The following is a 23,296-nucleotide window of genomic DNA, read 5'->3' on the forward strand; positions in this document are numbered from 1 at the left end:
CCTCAACCACTACCCCCCCCCCCCCCCCTCCCCCCACCCCACATCTTGTCACCCCGAACTTGTGTCCTCTCGGATCAGCTAAGGGGATCAGCTTAGTCAATCTTGTACATCTCAATCAGATTGTCCCTCAGCCTTCTCTGCTCCAGTAAAAACAATGAGCCTATCCAACCTTTCTCATTACTTAAATTTTCCTTCCCAAGCAGCATTCAGATGAATCTCCTCTGCACCTGACTTCACTACTCTCATTGAATTTTTTGAGGTGATTAAGTGTGTCAATCGAATTTTTTAGGCATGACCTCCCTCTGACAAAGCCGTACAAATGATCCCTGATCAAGCCTTGCCTTTCCGTGTGGAGATAGATTCTCTCCTTCAGAATTTTCAGCTTACACTTCCAGGCTTATCCCTACAAACAAATATTAAATATCAGAGCCACATTAGCTCTTCTCCAGTCCTCTGGCACCTTCCCTGTGGCCAGAGAGGAATTAAACATTTGGGTCAGTGCCCCTGTAATCTTTTTCCTTGCCTCCCACAGCAGCCTGGTATGGGGATCTGCCCATTTTTAAACCTGCCAACACTTCAAAAATGTTACCACTGACTAAGTCTTACTAGTAAGATTCTTAACAGTCAACTGTCACAAACAATGTTCAGTTTCAAGTGACTCCAAATTATACCATTTCAGTTTTTGATCAACATTTTCATTTTTATCTCAAATGAAGCAGACTTAGGATTGGGTACAATGCTGGTCACCATCCCACAACACTGATATGCAATTTCCCCCTAAACACATCCCCCACATTTTGATCATCCTTTGCATAAAGGAATGGCAAGTAAGTAATTGATACACCTTGCTATTTCTATGTATCAATTTAAAATGAGGATTCACTTCATTCCATTGAAAAATCTCAAATATAATTTTTCCTAATTAAACAATTCCAGTTCTCGACCTCTCTTCTTAACTAAGATGTCTGCAACAATGTAGTCAGTGCATAGGATCAGTTTGCTCAGTTGGCTGGATGGATTGTTTGCAGAGCATTGTTCACAGCACGAGTTCAATTCCCACACAGGTTGAGGTTACAAAGAAGGACTGTCCTCAACTTCTTCCCTTGTCTGAAAATGTGGTGATGCTCCAGTTAAACTACCACCAGTTGTCTCTCTCACAGAGCAGCCCTAGGGGCTGGTAGGACAGTGGCAACTTTGTCTTTCAGTATAGTATTAGTTTTGGAGCAAGGGAGATAGAGTGCACACATTTTTCTAATCTGGTACTTGTGCCTTTAATTAGAAGAATTTACAAAAGTATGCTGGTGGGACACAATGAAAACTCTAAACCTTTAAAAACCAACTTTATTGATTTTCATTTTCTGCAAGGAGGAAGAGTACATCCACTCTAAGATTCCATATTCAAAATCAATTTAATGCCACAAGTTATTTGTACCATAAAACAATTGGACAGTTTGTACATTCTGCTGGAAATTGTACACAAATAAAAAGGTACAATCCAGCTTTTTATTTTAAACTACTTGAAGCATTGCATTTTTAGCATTAGCAGCTAAGAAAGAGAGATTCATTACACACAACACGTGTGACCCATTCAGAGATTTCAGCATTTAAGCCAGTCCTTTTGAAAACCACAGTATTCAGAAAGGCTTGGCAGTAAAGTTTGTACAAGACTATGGAATGATCAGGTTACATAAATCCTTAAGGAGCTTTCTTTCATGGACCACAAGGTGTGGTACTGCTGTCAATTCTTCATTTCCCCCACCCTTGGGAAAAAAAACAAGACCTATACCCCACGTACGTAAATGCTTTTTCATTCAATTTTCATAGCAAATGCACTTTAACCCATGAGGTTTAACCCATGGCAATATGAGGTTTGAGGAGTGAAAAGCTAGAATCAAGAAGTTGACTGCACAAAATCAAAAGTCAAAAAAACTGCAGGAACGTGTGCTTGGTCACCTTTGTCAATGTCCTCATTTGAAGCGTCCACCATCTCCTTCACTCACAAAGCGTTTCCGTCCCCTTAGAGTTGAAGTCAAAAAGTTAAAATAAATTAATACAAGGTATCAGCAATTTATTACTACTTGTATTAAATAAAATCAATAGTGATTGTGCTCTCTATATGGCACCAACTTCTGCCACTGATAACATTTTTATCTACAGTGACAAGCTACAATTACTCTAACTTGTTCAAACAGGTTAATGTTGCATTTTGTTCAACTCATTTACAAACCTGGGGAAATTAAGCTAAACCATATAATTACTTTTTTTTTTCTTCAAGCTGCCTTTAAGTAGAGGCAATACCAACTTTATAAAATCCATTCTTGGGACATCCGCCTCAATGGGGAGTTATGTATTAATCCTATTTGCCGATAAGTATTCTTCCTGAACTACAATCTCCCAGAAAAAGGTGTTACTTCCAGGATACTGACCCAGTCACATTAAAGGAACTTTATATGTCCAAGTTAGGATCACACACATCATAAAGGGAAGTGTGCATTCCCATGTACTTTCTGCTCCAAACAGTGGTAGCTACCACCGATTTGTAAAGTGCTGCTCAGTGAGTTTGTATCTGTGTGTCCCGCAGACAGGAAACAGGTAAAGTGACTAAAACTAATATCTTGAGAAAAATAAATCAAGCTTTGTACACACTTACAAAATGCAACATTTACAATTTCACAATAAATAGAAATGGACAAAAAAAAACTTCCTCACCCAATCAGATCAAAACACTGAAACAAGCATTTCATGTATATTCCTCTGACAGTTGAATATTTGACTGTAAAAATGGTTAAGGATCCAAATCAACATTTTAAAAGAGTTAAAAAGCTCAAAGAATGTAAATACCCTTTCAAAAAGATTGCAGAGCTAACTGGATCCACAGTACCTATACATTCAGCTCATTTATACCAATTATGAAAGTATCTGAAACATAATTTTGAACTGGAGTTTGAAAGAACAAACATTGGTTGAGCAACATTCCTCACCTGGAGGGACAAAGATCTCTCAGCTCTTTCACGATGAACCCCATTTGATGGCACTGTTCCACAAACCTTTCCATTACTGTGTAAGCTTGCGGCACATCTAAATGAATATCAGGAATTTCCTTGTACACTCTCTCAAAACCCTGCAACAAAATAAAAAGAGAACTTTAATTCCTTCATTTTTCTCCTGGGAAGAAGTGTCCGTTTTGCCGATACTAATTTTTTTTAAAAATAAGTACGTTTCAAACAGGCTTGGCCATCTCAGAATGGAAAGCAGGGGGATGTGGAATATACTGGAGTAAATAATTTCAGTTGATAATTCAGAAAACTGTCACTTTCATTTCTCTTCCCCAATAAGTTCACATTCTTTGTTCATTCTGTTAACCCACTCTCTCAAAGCATATTTTTCCGACTTGTTACAAACGGTAAAATTAACAGAGGTTAAGACAAAGAAATCACAGTGTATGCATAAATAGAGGGCCTGAAGGAGATACAGTATTTCACTGGAGGTGAATTAACGACGATTCAGTTAGCACTGCTGCCTCACAGCTCCAGGGACCCAGGTTCCATTCCAGCCTCCGGCAACCGTGTGGAGTTTGCACATTTTCCCCGTGTCTGTGTGGGTTTCCTCTGGGTGCTCCTGGGACATCACCAACCCAAAGAAACCCAAACATATAAATAGAAAGCAGGAATTTTCAGCAGTGCTTTGCCGGAGGCCCACTGAAGACGTTATCTAGTAGGGTGACAAAACGTCTGGAAACGAACCTTCAAGCTCAGTGAGAAAACCTACATCCAAAACCTCAACCTGAGGTTAAGCTACAAATCTTCTCAAAACTCGCTCCGGTTTCCTCCCACAGTCCAAAGATGTGCAGGTTTGGTGGACCGACAATGCTAAATTGCATTGTCCAGGGATGTGTAGATTAGGTGGATTAGCCACGGGAGATGCAGCCTTACAAGGATAGGATAGAGTAGGTCTGGGTGGGATGCTCTTCGGAGGACCAGTGTGGACTTGATGGGCTGAATGGCCTGCTGTAGGGATTCTACGATTTTGAAATGTCAGGTATAAAATTGAAGCACCAGCACTTTACAGCGTGGAACATTAGTGCACAGACGCCAGGTTGGGTTCTCTCTCTCTCTCTCCTATACACACACACACACACACACACACAGAGTCTTAGTTCAACCATTTAGTTTCAAAATGTCATTTTGGAAAGTGTCCTTCTAAGACAGCATTAACACAAATATGAATTCAAGCAGGCCTACGCCATTAGGCTTGCTCTGCCATTCAACAAAGTCAGGACTGATTTGATTAATCCACATTCCCAACTACCCACGATAGTCTTTCACTCCGGTGCCTGCCAAGAGTCTACCGACCTCTGCCCAAAAATATTCAAGGACTCTGCCTCCACTGCCTTTGGAGGAATAAAATTCCAAAAGACTCCCAACCCAGGGAATGGTTTTCTCCTGATCTCACCCTTAAATGGGTGACCTATTGTTCTGAAAGAGGAATGCCTAGATTCATTAGTAGAAGCATCCTTTCCACATTCGCCCTATTAATACTTAACAGGATCTTAATGTATCAACCATCATTCTCTAAACATTAGGATGTGTGTACCGCACAAAGCTAAGGGATGTTATAGAACATAGAAGAATATAACACAGTACAGGCCTTTTGGCCCTTGATATTGTGCTGAGTATTTATCCTAATCTAAGACCAACCTAACCTACACACACCGCAACTTACCGCCATCGATGTGCTTGTCCAGCAGTTGCTTAAATGTCCCTAATGTATCGGACTCTACTATCCTCACTGGCAGTGCATTCCATGCACCCACCACTCTCTGCGTAAAGAACCTACTTCTGACATCTCCCCTTTACCTTCCTCCAATCACCTTAAAACTATGACCCCATGTGACAGCCATTTCTGCCCTGGGGAAAAGTCTCTGGCTATCTACTCTATCTGTGCCTCTCATTACCTTGTACACCTCTATCAAATCACCTCTCTTCCTTCTTCTCTCCAGTGTGAAAAGCCCTAGCATCCTGGTAAATCCCCTCGGCACCCTCTCTAAAGCGTCTATAATGAGTCGACCAGAACAGGCCACATTATTCCAAGTGTGGTCTAACCAGAGTTTTCTAAAGGTACAGCAAAAACTCATGGTTTTTAAAAACATTCCCCCTGTTAATGAAAGCCAAAACACCTTACCCCTTCTTAACAATCCTATCAACCTGGGTGGCAACTTTCAGGGATCCATGTATGTGGACCCCAAGATCCTGCTGTTCCTCCACCCTGCCAAGAATCCTGTCTTTAACCCTGTATTCAGCATTCAAATTCGACCTTCCAAAATGAATCTCTTCACATTTATCCAGGTGGAACTCCATCTGCCACTTCTCAGCCCAGCTCTGTATCCTATCAATGTCTTCTAGCCTACAACAGCCCTCAACACTATCTACAACACTACCGACCTTTGTCTCATCAGTAAGCTTACGAACCCACCCTTCCACTTCATCATGCAAGTCACGTATAAAAACTACAAGAGCAGAGGCCCAACATAGAACATGACAGAGCAATACAGGCCCTTCGGCCCTCAATATCACCGTAACCTGTGAAATCAATCTGAAGCCCATCTACCCTACACTATTCCATTATCATCCATATATTTATCCAATGAACATTTAAATACCCTGAAAGTTGTCGAGCCCACTGTTCGTTGCAGGCAGAGCATTCCACGCCCTTACTACTCTCTGGGTAAAAAAAATCTCCGACATCTGTCCTATGTCTATCACCCCTCAATTTAAAGCTCTGTCCCTCATGCTAGCCAGCACCAAAGGAAAAAAGGCTTTCACTGTCCATGCTTTTTAATCCTCTGATCATCTTGTATGTCTCTATTAAGTCACCTCTTAACTTTCTTCTAACGAAAACAGCCTGAAGTCCTCAGCCTTTCCTCATAAGACCTTCCCTTCAAACCAAGCAACAGCCTGGAAAATCTCCTCTGCACTCTTTCCAATGTTTCAACATCCTTCCTATAATGTGGTGACCAGAACTGTGCACAATACTCGACAAGTGCGGCTGTACCAGAGTTTTGTACAGCTGCAGCATGATCTTGTGGCTGCAAAACTCAATCCCTCTACCAATAAAAGCTAACACATCGTGCAACTTCTTAACAACTCTATCAGCCTAGGTGGCAACTTTCAGGGATCTATGCACATGGACACAAAGGGCAGCACGGTGGCTCAGTGGTTAGCCCTGTAGCCTCTCTGTGCTAGGCACCCATGTTTAATTCCAGCCTTAGGCAACTGTCTGTGTGGAGTTTGCACGTTTTTCCTGTGCCTGTGTGGGTTTCCTCTGGATACTCCGGTTTCCTCCTGCAATCCAAAGATGTGCAGGTCAGGTGATTTGGCCATGCTAAATTACTCAGTGTCCAGGGATGTGTAATTAGGTGCATTAGTTAGGGGTAAATGTAGAGTAGTAGGGGAAATGGGTCTGGGTGAGTTACTCTTTGGAGGATCGGTGTGGATTTGAAGGGCTGAATGGCCTGTTTCCACAGTGTCAGGATTCTATTCTATTTGCTCATCTACACTACCAAGAATCTTATCATTAGCCCAGTAAACTGTATTCCTGTTACTCCTTCTAAAGTGAACCACCTAATAATTTTCCGTATTAAACTCCATTTTCCACCTCTCAGCCCAGCTCTGCAGCTTATCATGTCCATCTGTAACCTGCAACATCCTTTCACACTGTCCTCAACTCCACCGACCTTAGTATCATCCGCAAATTTATAAACCTATCCTTCTATGCCCTCATCCAAGTCATTTATAAAAATGACAAACAGCAGTGGCCCCAAAACAGATCCTTGCTGTGCCCCACTAGTAACTGAACTCAAGGATGAACATTTCCCATCACCACCCTCTGTCTTCTTTCAGCTAGCCAATTTCTGATCCAAACTGCTAAATCACCCTCAATCCCATGTCTCTGTATTTTGTGCAGTAGCCTACCATGGCTATCAAATATCTTACTGAAATCCATATACACCACATCAACCGCTTTACCCTCATCCACCTGTTTGGTCACCTTCTCAAAGAACTCTAAGGTTTGTGAGGCAGGACCTACCCTTCACAAAACAGTGTTGACTATCCCTAATCAAATTTTGTATCTCTAGATTATTATAAATCCTCTCTCTTGGCATCCTTTCCAATACTTCACTCACAACTGAAGTAAGGCTCACTGGTCTATAATTACCAGGGTTGTCTCTACTCCCAGTCTTGAACAAGGGAACAACATTTGCTGTCCGTCAGTATTCTGGTACTATTCCTATAGACAATGACGATATAAAGATCAAAGCTAAAGGCTCTGTAATCTCCTCCCAGACTTCCCAGAGAATCCCAGGATAAATCCCATTCGGCCCAGGGGACTTATCTATTTTCATACTTCCAGAATTGCTAACACCTCCTCCTTGTGCATCTCAATCCTGTCTAGTCTAGTAACCTGTATCTCAGTATGCTTCTCGACAACACTGTCCTTTTCCTGTGCGAATACGAATGAAAATTATCCATTGAGCACCTCTCCTATCTCTTTGGACACCACGCACAACTTCCCACTACTGTCCTTGACAGGCTCTAAATCGTATTCTAGTCATTCTTCTATTCCTGACATAGCTATAGAAAGCTTTGGGTTCTCCTTGATACTACCTGTCAAATGACTTTTCATGTCCCCTCCTGGCTCTTCTTAGCTCTCTAGGTCCTTCTTGGCTAACTTGTAACTCTCAAGCACCTGAACTGAGCCTTCACATCTCATCCTAACAGAAGCCTCCATCTTCCTCTTGACAAGAGATTCAACTTCTTTAGTAAACCACAGTTCCCTTGCTTGGCCACTTCCTCTCTGCCTGACAAGTAGATACTTATCAAGGACCCGCAGTAGCTGTTCCTCGAATAAGCTCCACATTTCTATTGTGCCCATCCCGTGCACTTTTCTTTCCCATCCTATGCATCTAAACGCCATTCCCCAGTTATAACTCTTGCCCTGCAGTATATACCTGTCCCTTCCATCGCTAAAGTAAACATAACCGAATTATGATAACTACCACTAAAGTGCTCATCTATCTCCACATCTAACACCTCGCCTACTTCAGTCCCAAATCCAATGTGGCCTCGCCCCTTGTTGACCTAACTACATACTGCGTTGGGAAACCCTTCTGTACACACTGGACAAAAACAGACCCATCTGAGGTACTCGAACTAACGCATTCCCAGTCAGTCAATGTTAGGAAAGTTAAAGCCCCCATAACCCTGTTACTTTCACTCCTATCCAGAATCATCTTTGCAATCCTTTCCTCTACATCTCTAGAACTTTTCAGAGGCCTTTAGAAAACAGGGAGACCTCTCTCCTTTCGTGTTTCTTACCTCAACCCATACTACCTCCGTAGATGAGTCCTCATCAAACGTCCTTTCTGCCACCGTAATACTGTCCTTGACGAACAATGCCACACCTCCCCCGTTCTTACTGAAACATCTAAACCCCAGAACCTGTAACAATCATTCCTGACCCTGCTCTATCCATATGTCCAAAATGGCCACAACATCAAAGTCCCAGGTACAAACCCAAGCAGCAATTTCACCCACCTTATTCCGGATGCACCTGGTGTTGAAGTAGACCTCTTTCAAACCACCATCCTGCCTGCTAGTACACTCCTGCGACTATGAAACCTTATTCATGATCTCTCTTCTCTCAACCTCCTTTACACTGGAGCTAAAATTCCTGTTCCCATCCCCCTGCTGAATTAGTTTAACTCCTCCTGTAGAGGATTAGTAAACCTCTGGTACCCCTCTCGTTCAAGTATAGACCATCCCATTTGTAGAGGTCCCACCTCCCAGATATCTGAATCCTTCCCTTCTGCACCATCCCAGTGCACACGTGTTCCACTGCTCGCTCTCCTTATTCCTCGCCTCACCAGCACATGGCACAGCTAACAAAATAGAGATAATACCTGTGCTTGTTCGACCTCTAAGCTTCCACTCTAATTCCTTGAATTTCTGCCTTACATTCCCATCCCTTTCCCTATGTTGTTGGTAGACTTGGCCTGTTCCCCTTCCCCCTTAAGAATCCTGAAAACACAACGTGACAACAGATCCCTGCGGGACACCACTGGTCACAAATGTCCAGGCAGAATACTTTCCATCCACTACCACTCACTGTCTTCTTTCAGTCAGCCAATTCTGTATCCAGACAGACAAAATTCACTGTATCCCATGCCTCCTAACCTTCTGAATGAGCCTCCCATGGGGAACCTTATCAAATGCCTTACTGAAGCCAACATGCACTATATCCACTGGTCAACTTTGTCAACTTGTCTCATCACATCCTCAAAGAACTCAATAAGGCTTGTGAGACATGATCTGCCCCTCACAAAGCCATGATGACAATCTTTAACCAAACTGTACTTTTTCCAAATAGTCATAAATCCTCTCTCTCAGAATCCTTTCCAGTACCTTGCATACCATAAGACACAGGAATGGAAGGAAGGCCATTCGGCCCATCGAGTCCACTCCGCCATTCAATCATGGCTGCTGGACACTTCAACTCCACTTACCCGCATTCTCCCTGTGATAGCCCTTAATTCCCCAAGACAACAAGAATCTATCAATCTCTGCCTTGAAGACATTTAGCGTCCCGGCCTCCACTGCACTCTGTGGCAATGAATTCCACAGGCGCACCACTCTCTGGCTGAAGAAATGTCTCCTCATTTCTGTTCTGAATTTACCCCCTCTAATTCTAAGGCTGTGTCCACAGGTCCTAGTCTCCTCACCTAACGGAAACAATTTCCTAGCAACCCCACTTTCCAAGCCATGTATTATCTTGTACGTCTCTATTAAGTCTCCCCTTAATCTTCTAAACTCCAATGAATACAATCCCAGGATCCTCAGCCGTTCCTCATATGTTAGACCAACCATTCCAGGGATCATCCGTGTGAATCTCTGCTGGACACACTCCAGTGCCAGTATGTCCTTCCTGAGGTGTGGGGACCAAAACTGGACACAGTACTCCAAATGGGGCCTAACCAGAGCTGTATAAAGTCTCAGTAGCACAACGGTGCTTTTATATTCCAACCCTCTTGAGATAAGTGACAACATCGCATTCGCTTTCTTAATCACAGACTCAACCTGCATGTTGACCTTTAGAGAATCCTCGACTAGCACTCCCAGATCCCTTTGTGCTTTGGCTTTATTAATTTTCTCACCATTTAGAAAGTAGTCCATGCTTTTATTCTTTTTGCCAAAGTGCAAGACCTCGCACTTGCTCACGTTAAATTCCATCAGCCATTTCCTGGACCACTCTCCCAACCTGTCTAGATCCTTCTGTAGCCTCCCCACTTCCTCAGTACTACCTGCCTGTCCACCTAACTTCGTATCATCGGCAAACTTCGCTAGAATGCCCCCGGTTCCCTCATCCAAATCATTAATATATAATGCGAACAGCTGTGGCCCCAGCACCGAACCCTGCGGGACACCGCTCGTCACCGACTGCCATTCTGAAAAAGAACCTTTTATCCCAACTCTCTGCCCTCTGTCAGACAGCCAATCCTCAATCCATCCCAGTAGCTCACCTCGAACACCATGGGCCCTCACCTTGCTCAGCAGCCTCCCGTGTGGCACCTTATCAAAGGCCTTTTGGAAGTCTAGATAGACCACATCCACTGGGTTTCCCTGGTCTAACCTACTTGTCACCTCTTCAAAGAATACCAACAGGTTTGTCAGGCATGACCTCCCCTTAGTAAATCCATGTTGACTTGTTCTAATCAGAATCTGCTCTTCTAAGAATTTAGAAACCTCATCCTTAATTATGGATTCTAGAATTTTACCAACAACCGAGGTTAGGCTAATTGACCTATAATTTTCCATCTTTTGTCTTGATCCTTTCTTGAACAATGGGGTTACAACCGCGATCTTCCAATCATCCGGGACTTTCCGTGACTCCAGTGACTCTTGAAAGATCTCAACCAATGCCTCCACTATTTCCTCAGCCACCTCTCTCAGAACTCTAGGATGTATCCCATCGGGGCCAGGAGATTTATCAATTTTAAGACTTTTTAGCTTTTCTAGCACTCTCTCTTTTGTAATGACAACCATAGTCAACTCAGCCTCCTGACTCCCTTTAATTGTTGGGATATTACTCCTGTCTTCCACTGTGAAAACTGATGCAAAGTACTTGTTAAGTTCTCCTGCTGCTATTTCCTTACCTCCCATCACTAGGCTTCCAGCATCAGTTTGAAGTGGCCCAATGTCTACTTTTGTCTGTCGTTTGTTTCTTATGTATTGAAAGAAACTTTTACTATCATTTCTAATATTACTGGCTAGCCTACCTTCATATTTGATCCTCTCCTTTCTTATTACTCTCTTTGTTATCCTCTGTTTGTTTTTGTAGCCTTCCCAATCTTCTGATTTCCCACTGCTCTTGGCCACTTTATAGGATCTCTCTTTTTCGTTAATACATTTCCTGACTTCCTTTGTCAGCCATGGCTATCTAATCCCTCCCTGGATAACCTTTCTTTTCTTGGGGATGAACCTCTGTACTGTGTCCTTAATTATACTCACAAACTCCTGCCATTTTTGCTCTACTGTCTTCCCCGCTAGCCTCTCCTTCCAGTCTATTTTTGTCAGTTCCTCTCTCATGCCCTCATAATTACCTTTATTTAACTGTAACACCATTACATCCGATTTTGCCTTCTCTCTTTCAAACTCCAGACTGAACACTACCATATTATGATCGCTGCTTCCTAAGAGTTCCCTTACTTTAAGATCTTTTATAGAGTCTGGTTCATTGCAAAGCACTAGGTCCAGAATAGCCTGCTCTCTTGTGGGCTCCATGACAAGCTGTTCCAAAAAGCCATCCTGTAAGCATTCCACGAATTCCCTTTCTTTGGATCCACTGGCAACATTATTTACCCAGTCCACCTGCAGATTGAAGTCTCCCATGATCACTGTGACCTTGCCTTTCTGACATGCCTTCTCTATTTCCCGGTACATGTTGCGTCCCTGGTCCTGACCACTGTTAGGAGGTCTGTACACAACTCCAATTATGGTTTTTTTGCCTTTGTGGTTCCTCAATTCCACCCACACAGACTCCACATCATCTGACGCTATGTCATTCAGCGCCATAGATTTAATATTGTTCTTAACTAACAAGGCAACCCCACCCCCTCTGCCCACCTCTCTGTCTTTTCGATAAGTTGAAACCCTTGGAGGTTTAACTGCCAGTCCTGACCCCCCTGTAACCAAGTCTCTGTGATGCCTATCACATCATGATCATTCACTATGATCTGTGCCATTAGTTCATCTGCTTTGTTATGAATGCTACGAGCATTCAGGCAAAGCGCTTTAATGCTAACTTTCTTATCATTAGAGATATTGGAAGTCATATGATGTCCTAAGTTATCCTTGCTTTTTTCTGCATTCCCAGTCTGCCTCAATTTTAAATCCACCTGGACACATGCTATCCTGCTGCTTGTCTTTCCATTTAACACCATACTCCCTGTCGCTTTCACTTTCTCTTCCCCCCCAACTCAGAAGTTTAAAGTCCTACTGACCACCCTATTTATCCTCTTCGCTAGAACATTGGTACCTGATCGGTTCAGGTGGAGACCGTCCCAACGGTACAGATCCCCCCTGTTCCAAATCTGATGCCAATGCCCCATGAAGTGGAATCCCTCTTTCCCACACCAATCCCTTAGCCACGTGTTTACTTCCCTAATTTTCTTGTCCCTATGTCAATTGGCACGTGGCTCATAAATGTAAGACTGACTGGTTGGTAATTCCCAGGGTTTTGCCTATTCCCTTTCTTGAACAGAGAAACAATATTCACCTCCTTCCAACTATCCAGTACTACTCTAGTACTCCTGGTAGTAGAGTGAGGATGCAAAGATCATTGTCAGAGGCCCAGTAATCTCATTCCTTGCTTCCCGTAGTAACCTTGGACATATCTGGTCCGGCCCTGGGGATTTATCTTTCTTGATGCTTCCCAGAATTTCCAGCACATCTACTTTCTTAATATCAATCTGTCCAAGCTTATTAACCTGGCCCACTGTGTTCTCACTATCAAAAAAGGTCCCTCTCTCTAATGAATACTGAACCGAAAAAAACTCATTTAGGGCCTCCCCAACCTCCTCAGACTCCAGGCACACGTTCACTCCACTATTCCTGACTGGCCCCACCTCTGATCATTATCATTTTCTTCACCTAAGTGTAGAACACCTTTGAATTTTCCCTAATCCTTCCCACCAAGGCTTTTTCATGTCTCTCTCTGCTCTGCACGGTCCATTTTTGAGTTCTTTCCTAGCTACACTGTAACCCTCTAAAGCTGCGTCAGTTCCTTGCTTCCTCAACCTTAAGTCAACTTCCTTCTTCCTCTTGACGAGAAGCTCCACTTCCTCTTGTTATCCAAGGCTTCCTCACCTTACCATTCTTTGTCTGTCTCAGTGGAACAAAGTTATGCAGCACTCGCAACAAGTGCTCCTTAAACAGCCTCCGCATTTCTGTTGTGCATTTCTCGTAGAACAATTGTTCATATTTTATACTCCACAGCTCCTGCCTAACAGCAGTATAATCTCCCCTCCCCCAATTAATTACCTTCCTACATTGTCTGTTCCTAACCCTCTCCATATCTATGGTAAAGGTGAGGCAGTGGTGGTCACTGTCACTGAAATGCTCTCTCATAGAGAGATCTGACACCTGGCCTGGCTCGTTGCCTAGCACCAAATCCAATATGGCCTCCCCCCCAGTCGGCCTATTTACATATTGAATCAGGAATCCTTCCTGGAAAAAACCTGTCAAAACCAGCTCCAACCAGACCATCTGCAATAAGGAGGTTCCAATCAATATTGGGGAAATTGAAGTCACCCATAACAACAACTCTGTTCCATCTGTACCTTTCCAAGATCTGCTGTCTAATCTGTTCTTCCATCTCTCTGCTCCTATTGGACGACGGGGGGGGGTCTACAGAAAACATTCAAAGTGACTGCTCCTTTCCTGTTACTGACTTCCGCCCAGACTGACTCAGTAGACAAACCCTCCTTAACAATCTCCTTTCTTGCAACTGTGATGCACTCTCTAATTAAACAATGCTACTCCCCCTCCTCTTTGACACCACTGCCCCACACACACACTGCTCTTTTAAAAGATCTAAACACTGGAACATCCAGCAACCGTTCCTGCCCCTGTGAAATCCACGTCTCCATTACTGTCACAACATCGTAGTCCCAAGTACTGATCTACACTAAGTTCATCACTCTCTTACCTGACACTCCTTATAGTTTATCATGCTAGGAATTGAACATTGAGATGATAGGCTTCAATAATACAGGACATTGGTGAGACCTCATCTCAAATACTCAGTGCAGTTTTGGTCTCTATCATGGAAGGATGTAAATGCATTGAAAGTGGTTTGCTGGATTGATATCTGGTATTAATTGCCTTACACAGGTTTGGCTTGTTTCCACTGGAGTTTAAAAAGAGTGAGGGGTGACTTGACTGAAATGTCCAAAATCCTGAATGGTCTTGACAAGGTGGACATGGAAAGGATGTTTCCTCTTGTGGGTCAGTCCAAAACCAGGGGCACTGTTTCAAAATTAGGAATTACCATTTGAGGACAGATGAGCAATGTTTTACTCAGAATTGTGTAGCTATGCACCTCTTTGCCTCGGAGATGGTGGAGATGGTGTGACTGAATATTAAGTCATAGGTGGATAGATTCTGGTTAGGCAGGGAAATCCAAGATTACAAGGGGTTGATAGAAATTTAAAACATACATCGATCAGCCATGACCTTACTGAATAGTGGAGCATGCTGATTTCTGTGTACATATTCTTAAATTCAATGGATATAATCCTAGATTGAATTGAATTGCATTTATTGTCACGCGTACGGAGGTACAGTGAAAAGCTTTGTTCAAGCTTTTCTCATGAGACAATCCCACAATTCCAGGTATCAGTCTAGTAAACTTTCTCTGAATAGCTTACAACACATTAAATATTCTCAGATTAAGGAGATGAACTGTGCACAGTACTCCAGATGTGGTCTCAAAGCCTTGTAAAACTATAGCACAATTTCCTTACTTCTGTATTTAGTTCCTCTCTCAATAAACCATAACATTCTATTAGCTTTCCCAATTACATAACAGACCCAAATTCATGCACGATAATACCCAGATTTCTCTACATCTCAGATCTCTGCAATCCTGCATATTTTGATATGCTTTTTAATTCTCTGCAAAATTGACAATTTCACATTTTCCCACATTATAGTCCCTACATAGTCTCCTTATATTCTCTTCACAAGTTACTTACCTATCCTTGTGTCATGTGCAAATTTAGCAATCATATCTTCTGTCCCTTCATTCGAAGGTTATTATAAATTGTAAAATGAGTTTACAGCATTGATCTGTATGCTACATGATTCATTACACCTTGCCAACAGAAAGTAACCCATTTAAACCTACAATGTTAAACTAAAAACCTAAACATCAGTGACCATGCAAAAGAGAGGTAAAGATTCCTCACTAAAATCAACAGTCCTCTAAAGCTTGAGGTACAAATTTAAATAGTAATTAATTTTGAAATACAAACAGTCAATCCCCTCAAGGAGACAGTGATGGGAGCCATTGTAATAGAAGTACTTTAGAAATTACAGGTGTACATACTATCTACAGGTACTTTAAATACGCTGCAGTGCTGTCCAGTAGGTGGCATACTTACTCTGTTCATTTGGTCCACTGTAATGACAGATGATTCCCACAAGGATTTAAGTAGTTTCAGGATCATTTTGAAGGTAGTTTCTCCAGTTGATTCCAGAACCATCACTACAGCCTAAAACATTTTAAATGCAATAGTCATAACTCGAATATTGCATCTTAAACTGTACAGGGTTAGAAACCATTCTAAACAATCTTTAAAATGAAATTACTATAATAAAACCTGGCAGTTAACTGCTAGATCAATAAATTATTTCTCAGGGTCAGGGGGTTCTCAAGCAGCATTCATAACACAGCAGACCACTTCAGTTACACTTTATTGAAGAGAGAACCAAAAAGATTTTCGTTTCCATGGCATCTTTCATGATCAACAGATTCTTCGAAAGTGTAGCCACTGTTGTAACGTGAGAAGCACAACAGCTAATTTATGTATAGCAAACTCCCACAAATAGCAATATGCTAAATCGGCAGGCAATCTGTTTCTTGAGGTTGATCGAGGGAGAAATATTGACTACACTTGGGGATAACTCCACTAATCTTAGCATTTTTGTCTGTTCATTCATACAATGTAGGTGTCACTGGTTGGTCCAGCATTTATTACCACCATTAAATGCCCTGAAGAAGGTGCTGGTAAGCTGTCTTTTTACAAAAACTATTGCAGACCTCAATGAAGGAACCCACAATGTTGTAAAGAAGGGAATTCTAAGATTTTGACCCAGCAAGTGAAGGAACAGAAATACAGTAGTCACTACCATACCTGTAGGGGATATGTTACACAACCTATTTGTACAACCAGCGGATAGGAGTGACCCCATTCATTTCAACGGGAAATTTACCTTCACAGCAGTCCCCTGAAGGTTCCCTTTAATACATCAGGGCCGCAGTAAACTCCGGGCAACTGAAAACAGAATTCCATGGAGACAGAAGTTGCCCTGTACTTCAAAGCCAGAATGGTGTGTGGCTTTGGCTGGGGGAGAACTTGTAGATGATGGTGTTCCCATGTGTCTGCTACTGTCTTCCTTCTAAGTGGTGGAGTAGCAATACAGTCGGTGGTACACCTACTTGGCAGCGGAGATGAAGAGAGATATCTCTGTGTCCAGGTGCATAAATCCTTGAAAGTTGCCACCCAGGTTGATAGGGTTGTTAAGAAAGCATATGGTGTGTTGGCTTTTATTGGTAGTGGGATTGAGTTTCAGAGCCACGAGGTCATGCTTCAGCCGTATAAGACACTCGTAAGACTGCATCTGGAGTATTGCATACCGTTCTGGTCACCACATAGTAGGAAGGATGTAGAATCTTTGGAAAAGGTGCAGAGGAGATTTACCAGGATGTTGCCTGGAATGGAAGGAAGGTCTTATGAGGAAAGGCTGAGGGAACTGAGGTGGTTTTCATTGGAGGAGGAGGAGGTTGGGAGGTGATAATCAAGACGTACAAGATAATCAGGACAGCGAGAGCCTTTTCCCTCAGATGGTGAAGGCTAACACAAGGGGACATAGCTTTAAATTGAGGGGTGATAGATATAGGTCAGATATTAGGGGTAGTTTCTTCACTCAGTAGTAGTGGCATGGCCTGCCTGCAACAGCAATAGACTTGCTGACGTTAAGGGCATTTAAATGGGCATTGGACACACACAGGGATAATAATGGAACGGTGTTGGTTAGATGGGCATCAGATTAATTTCACAGGTCGGCGCAATATTAGGGTCGAAGGGCCTGTATTGCGCTGTAACGTGCTATGTTCTATGTTCTAATCCGTGTGGGTCCCACATCTCCCTCGTTCTGCCACTCTAAATCAGTACCTTCTAGCATACTCACAGCTTCCTGTACTGCAGTCAACTCTATATCCATTCTCCAGTATCAGCCGGTTCCGACCAAATTTATTATTCTAATGTGACACTTATCAAAAATCTTCTTAAAATCAAGACGTGTGATGCATCTACCTTCACTCTTAAATACACTTTGTGACTTCTACAAATAGTTCAGAGATGGACAAAGTGAAACTTTCACTTTTGACATCCATGCTGCTTAATCATTGTATTTTTGCTGTATGGATGGTTCTCTTTTCTTCTTTACTGGCCATTTTACTATTTTCCTCTATTTGAAATTAAAATAACTCTCTAGATATTTTCTTAATCAACCTGTTCAAGATGTTTTTACACACCGCTGGAGCAGGTGGGACTGGAACCTGGGCCTCTTGGTCCAGAGGTGGGAACACTACCATTGCACCACAACAGCCCTCCAACATTGTACATGGTTGGTCTCAAAACACCAACCTTTTGGTTAACAATCAAACACGCTGACCAACTACACCGCAAGATGACTAGTTTAATATTCCTTGAGCATATTATAGCTACATTTACAAAAGGAGACAGATCGTATGTTATCTAGCAGTCCTCCGGCACTATACCTTTTTCTCAAGAAATATAGTGCCTCTGCTGTCTCTTCTTGGATCAGGTGTTTTATCCAGTTTAATTAATTGGATTAGTTTATTATTTTCAAATTTAACTGTGACTAGATCATTTCTAATCTTATGTCCCAATGTAATGTACACTTGGGATGAAATATAGGAGCACAGTCTACTTGGGAAGTACCAAATCCAAATAATTTCAATATTTCTGCTATTTCGGTCTTGCTTGGGATTTATCTGGACTATTCCTTATGGGCCGTAATCACATCAGACTTGCTCTTTAAGATATGCCTGTGGAATATTTTATTATTTTATTTCATGTTCCTTGATACTTATTTGCATAAATCAAATCTTTGCATTCATTTTCTTTGATCTTTCTCAAGATTTGAATTCTTCCCAGATATATACTTTATTGTTTATTAACTTTGTGCTGTCATTTATTCCCCTTAAATTATCCCCCCTCAATGTCTTTATTCAGTTCTTTTTCAGATTTCAACTTCACCACCACAGAAAGCAGTTGAGGCCAAGACATTTTATGATTTCAAACAGTTTGATATAACACTTAGTAAAGGGATTAAAGGATACAGAGGAAAAGCCTGAACAGGCTGTTGTATTGGATGATCAGCCATGATCATAGTGAATGGTGAAACAGGCTTGTGGAGCCGACTGCTGCCTCTATTCTGTGCTCCTACATTTTATCATTAACATTATATCCATCTGGTGTCTTTGTTAGAATATATTTTTCACAGACTCTTGACTACAATTTGAAAAAAGTTTTGAAATTTCTGTTATTTCATTATTTGCCAATATCATTGTCTTTGAGGGTTAGGAATATAACAAGAAAATAGACAGACAATCTATACCTGGTCTTTTGCCACTTTGTTTTTGCCCTTTTCAATTATCCTTTTCAATTAGTCTATTATGTTGACTGCTGCTTAGATGTTCCTTACTTTTACTTCTATTACCTTCGATATTGTGATTATTTCAACATTGTGAATGACCTATTGCTTAAAATGTATGTACATATGACACTCACAGATAATCACTTCCGTTTTTACCTTGTACACTAGTTCATGGTGAAAGTGTGGTACTTCAAGTTCCTGAAGGCAGTGTTCTGCTTCTGCTAAGTCTCCAGACACTTGGTATTCTTTCAACAACATGTCAATCTATTAGAGTAATTATAGAGTGGAGGTATTTTTGGGAGTGTTGGGGAGAAGGTGAAAAGAAACAAGATGCAGTCAAGCACGATCAAATAATATTGCATTATACACTGTTCATCTAGCTCACTGGTGACTACTATTAAGGTCCACTGATTGTCTTTTGCAGATTTCCAGTCAAGATAGCCAAAGGTTTTAAAAATATTAACCCAACCATTTTCAGCCATAAATTTTTCAAACTATATTTTTTAAAACCCTCAGTGAATCCTGCATATGAAATTAAATTGGAAAAAGTAGATACTGACATTGTTTATTGTTAACGCCCAATTGCCTGTGGAGGTGGTGATGCTGCTTGAACTGCTGTAATCCAAGTGCTGTGGGTTGACCCACAATGCTCTTAGGAAGGAAATTCCAGGATTTTGACCCAGCAACAGTGATATATTTCAGAGTCAAATTGGCAAGTGGCTTGAAGGGGAAATTGCAGTGGATGGTGTTCCCATGTACCTGCTGCCCTTGTCCTTCTAGTTTAGCAAGGTGTTTTTTTTTTACAGTTTTGGATGGTGTCTTTTAAGCAACTTTGGAGAGTTACTGCTGTGCAATTTATAGGTAAGTACACATTACTGCCACTGTGCAATGGTGTTGAAGGGTGTACCAAAGAGATCGCTTTGTCCTGAATGATGTCAAGCCTTTTAAAGAGCTGCACTCGTCCAGGCAAGTGGAGAATATTCCACTGTGCCTTATAAACGGTGGGCTCATTTTGGGAGTCAAGAGGAGAATTACTTGCCACAGATTTCCTAGCCTCTGACCTGCTCTTCCAATCACTGAATTTTTGCAGCTGATCAGTTCAATAATATAATTGCTATACAAGGAGGCTTCCCTTTGGCATACTGTGGGGTGGATGCATATATGTATATATTGCAACTTCAAATCAGAATAATATAGTGTAGAAGGCAATGGAATCTGGCCTGGTTTTGAAGAGAAGTCCAATCTTTCTCTCACCATATTTCTTCATATATCTGCAATAGATTCTCCTTCCAAGATTTACCCTATTAAATCTGTTCCCATCTCTAAAATCTCACTGTATGGATAAATAAAAAGTTTTTAATGTCAACTTTGACCAAAAAAAACTTAAATCTGTGGTTCCACTTGTCAACTCCTCAATCACAGGAAACAATCTCTCCTTTAATCTATCCAAATCCATTTTAAACACTTCAATCAAATCTCTTCTCAGCCTTCCCTGGTCTATGATGCAGTCCACTCATGAAACTGCAATTTCTGAACCCGAAAATCAGTCTTGTACATCTCTCTCTATACCCTTTTCAAAGCTGCGACATTCCTCTTCGAATGAAGTATGCCAAACTGGATGCAAAACTGCAGCTGGGCAGAACTGTGATAGGGTTTTACATAAGTTTAGCATGGTTTACTGGCCTATTACTCTATACTTCTACTTATAATGCCCAGGATCCCACATACTTTAATAACCTGCCCTACCATGTTCAAACATTCGGATCACTGATGTGGTTCTGTTCGCCGAGCTGGGAATTTGTGTTGCAGACGTTTCGTCCCCTGTCGAGGTGACATCCTCAGTGCTTGGGAGCCTCCTGTGAAGCACTTCTGTGATCTTTTCTCCGACATTTATAGAAGTTTGTCCCTGCCACTTCCAGTTGTCCGCTGCAGTGACCGGTATATTGGGTCCAGGTCGATATGTTTGTTGATAGAATCTGTGGAGGAGTGCCATGCCTCTCGGAATTCCCTGGCTGTTCTCTGTTTGGCTTATCCTATAATAGTAGTGTTGTCCCAGTCGAACTCCTGTTGTTTGTCATCTGCGTGTGTGGCTACTAAGGATAGCTGGTCGTGTTGTTTCGTGGCTAGGTGTCAAGCACTGAGGATGTCACCTAGACAGGGGACGAAACATCTGCAACACAAATTCCCAGCTCGGCGAACAGAACCACAACAGTGAGCACCCGAGCTCACAAACTGAATTCGGATCACTGTTTGTGCACCATGTCCACTTGTGAAATGAGCTCACACACAATTTGGCATGAACAGTAAGTGGAAAACGTACAATAATGGCGATCCTTAAACAACAATGCAATAAATAGTGTATTTTGCAAAAATGCGGCTAACGAGACAACCATGAAAAATTGAGTCTGAAGTCAGCAGTAACAATATGGTGACTTAAGAGGAAAAATAATCCCAAGTTCAGAGATACCCAAAAAAGGGCAATTTATGAAAGGCAATAAGGCAAACTGCCACAATCACAGATTGCTAGACGTATTACACAAACAGTGGATCTGTCATAGTTACCAGATTACTTTGGTGACCACATAAGAGTTTAGATTTAACTTCTACTATGACTATTCGATCAGAAGAAAGACTTTAAACTGAAAAGGTTAAACTAACCACAGTCATAACTTGGCGATCTCTGTTATTGCAAAAGATTCCTACATTCATTACAGAAATAACAATTTGCCCTTTTAAAACACAGAGCTTCAAGGGGTTATATGTAATGGCGAAAACTGCATACTTGTTCTACTTTGTCCAATATTTCTCAACTCCCAGGAAAAGGTATACAACTCAATAACAGACATTTCAAAAATGTTTTTAATTGTACATAGTGAAATGAAATGTTACAGGCTACAAACTTCAATCCTAGTTTTAGGTCCATGATGAAAACAAAAACAACTACGTTTTCATCCATGTTGCAGAGTAGAGAAACCATTAAGGTTACATACCTCTTGGACAAGTTGTTCAACTGGCCTTTGTCCTCCTCCTGTTCCCCATACATTGTCCAGACGCAGACCGCCTCTCTTCATACTCAGCAACACTGTGGCTCTACCCAAGGCAGCTCTACAGAGAATGGTTTTGGGAGATGAGTTGGGGAGGAGAGGAAAAAAAATGTTTCCCTCAAATTCTTTTCATTGAAATAGCTAATATTGTGAGCTACTTCACCTGAGACTGGACAAGCATTACTAAAGTCAATTAGAATTAAGTCTTGAATATTTGTGCTCTTATTAACAATGTTCAAGAACTTCTCAAAAACATATCTTGATACTCTGCAACTGGATTTCAAAGTGCACATTACAGCAAATAACAATCATAGCCCATTTCTTAAAAAAAAACACAAGGTAAAATTTAAACCACCTACCTGGCATTCTCACAATCCACTTTCCCTTTGTAACTTTCAATGTAACTTTTTGACAGGATGTCATCTGCCACAGCTCTTGCAATAAATTGGCCCACAAGCTAAAAAAATAGTTTTAAGCGGCATCAACTTCCAAGTCAACATTTACTCAAACTGCAAAAGGCCATGCAAACTGACAAATTAAACAAAATAGCAACTTCATTGCCTCTCACTAAGAGAATAAAACTGAAGTGATAGAAGTTGTGACAATACATTTTGGTTTAAGTCCAGGAATGACCTGAAAGAGAATAACATTTTAGTAAAGAATGATTTTCTAAAACGGGTATATGACTGGAACAAAACTGAAATCACAAAATTACTTTTGAAACCATCATAAAGCATACTTTACTGAATCAACCAATTAAATCATTGTTGAAACCAGACATGACCTAATAAACAAGAGCAGTTTAGCACACTGTCAAATTGTTGTCAGTTTCCATTTGTTTCACTCCCGCTACAGAAAGTGATGACAAGAGGGAGTGGACTGCCGTCATTGAGGCACCATCAGGTATCTCATAATAGTGTGCAGTTATTCACTTAATGAAATGAGCCCTTAGCTCTTCTAAACTATTCATGGAGCACTCGATGATAGACTGCAGTGGTGAGGAGGGAATGCTTTCGCTGTCATGTAGTTCAAGGAAGTCAGTGTGCAAAATAGTTACAGTACTTACCCACGTGATTACCAACATGGCATACTCATGTTAAAAGATTCACTTAAAAAGCTAAACATCAGGACCATTTGTAACTCTGTTATTCCCTCCAAAGGCTGCAATCACAACCAAATGTGTTACAGAAGGACTGGAGGAAAATCCACTTTCAGATCCCCATATGTTTA

General features: G+C 41.6%; 1 protein-coding gene across 2 annotated transcripts in view; it reads right to left on the reverse strand.

Moving 5' to 3' along the window:
- Positions 1-1,327: 1,327 nt before the first annotated feature.
- Positions 1,328-23,296, reverse strand: part of pdcd4b (programmed cell death 4b) — a 53,934-nt gene continuing 31,965 nt past the window's right edge. For both annotated transcript variants that reach the window (XM_072557044.1, XM_072557045.1), the window contains exons 6-11: positions 22,426-22,523; positions 22,013-22,127; positions 19,179-19,286; positions 15,719-15,829; positions 2,982-3,121; positions 1,328-2,016 (exon numbers count right to left, since the gene is read on the reverse strand). In XM_072557044.1, the coding sequence (XP_072413145.1) occupies positions 1,968-2,016; positions 2,982-3,121; positions 15,719-15,829; positions 19,179-19,286; positions 22,013-22,127; positions 22,426-22,523 (621 nt within the window). In that variant the 3' untranslated portion in view covers positions 1,328-1,967. The remainder of the gene's footprint in view (positions 2,017-2,981; positions 3,122-15,718; positions 15,830-19,178; positions 19,287-22,012; positions 22,128-22,425; positions 22,524-23,296) is intronic.

The sequence above is a fragment of the Chiloscyllium punctatum genome, chromosome 38 (assembly GCF_047496795.1).
Source record: "Chiloscyllium punctatum isolate Juve2018m chromosome 38, sChiPun1.3, whole genome shotgun sequence".
Lineage (NCBI taxonomy): Eukaryota > Metazoa > Chordata > Chondrichthyes > Orectolobiformes > Hemiscylliidae > Chiloscyllium > Chiloscyllium punctatum.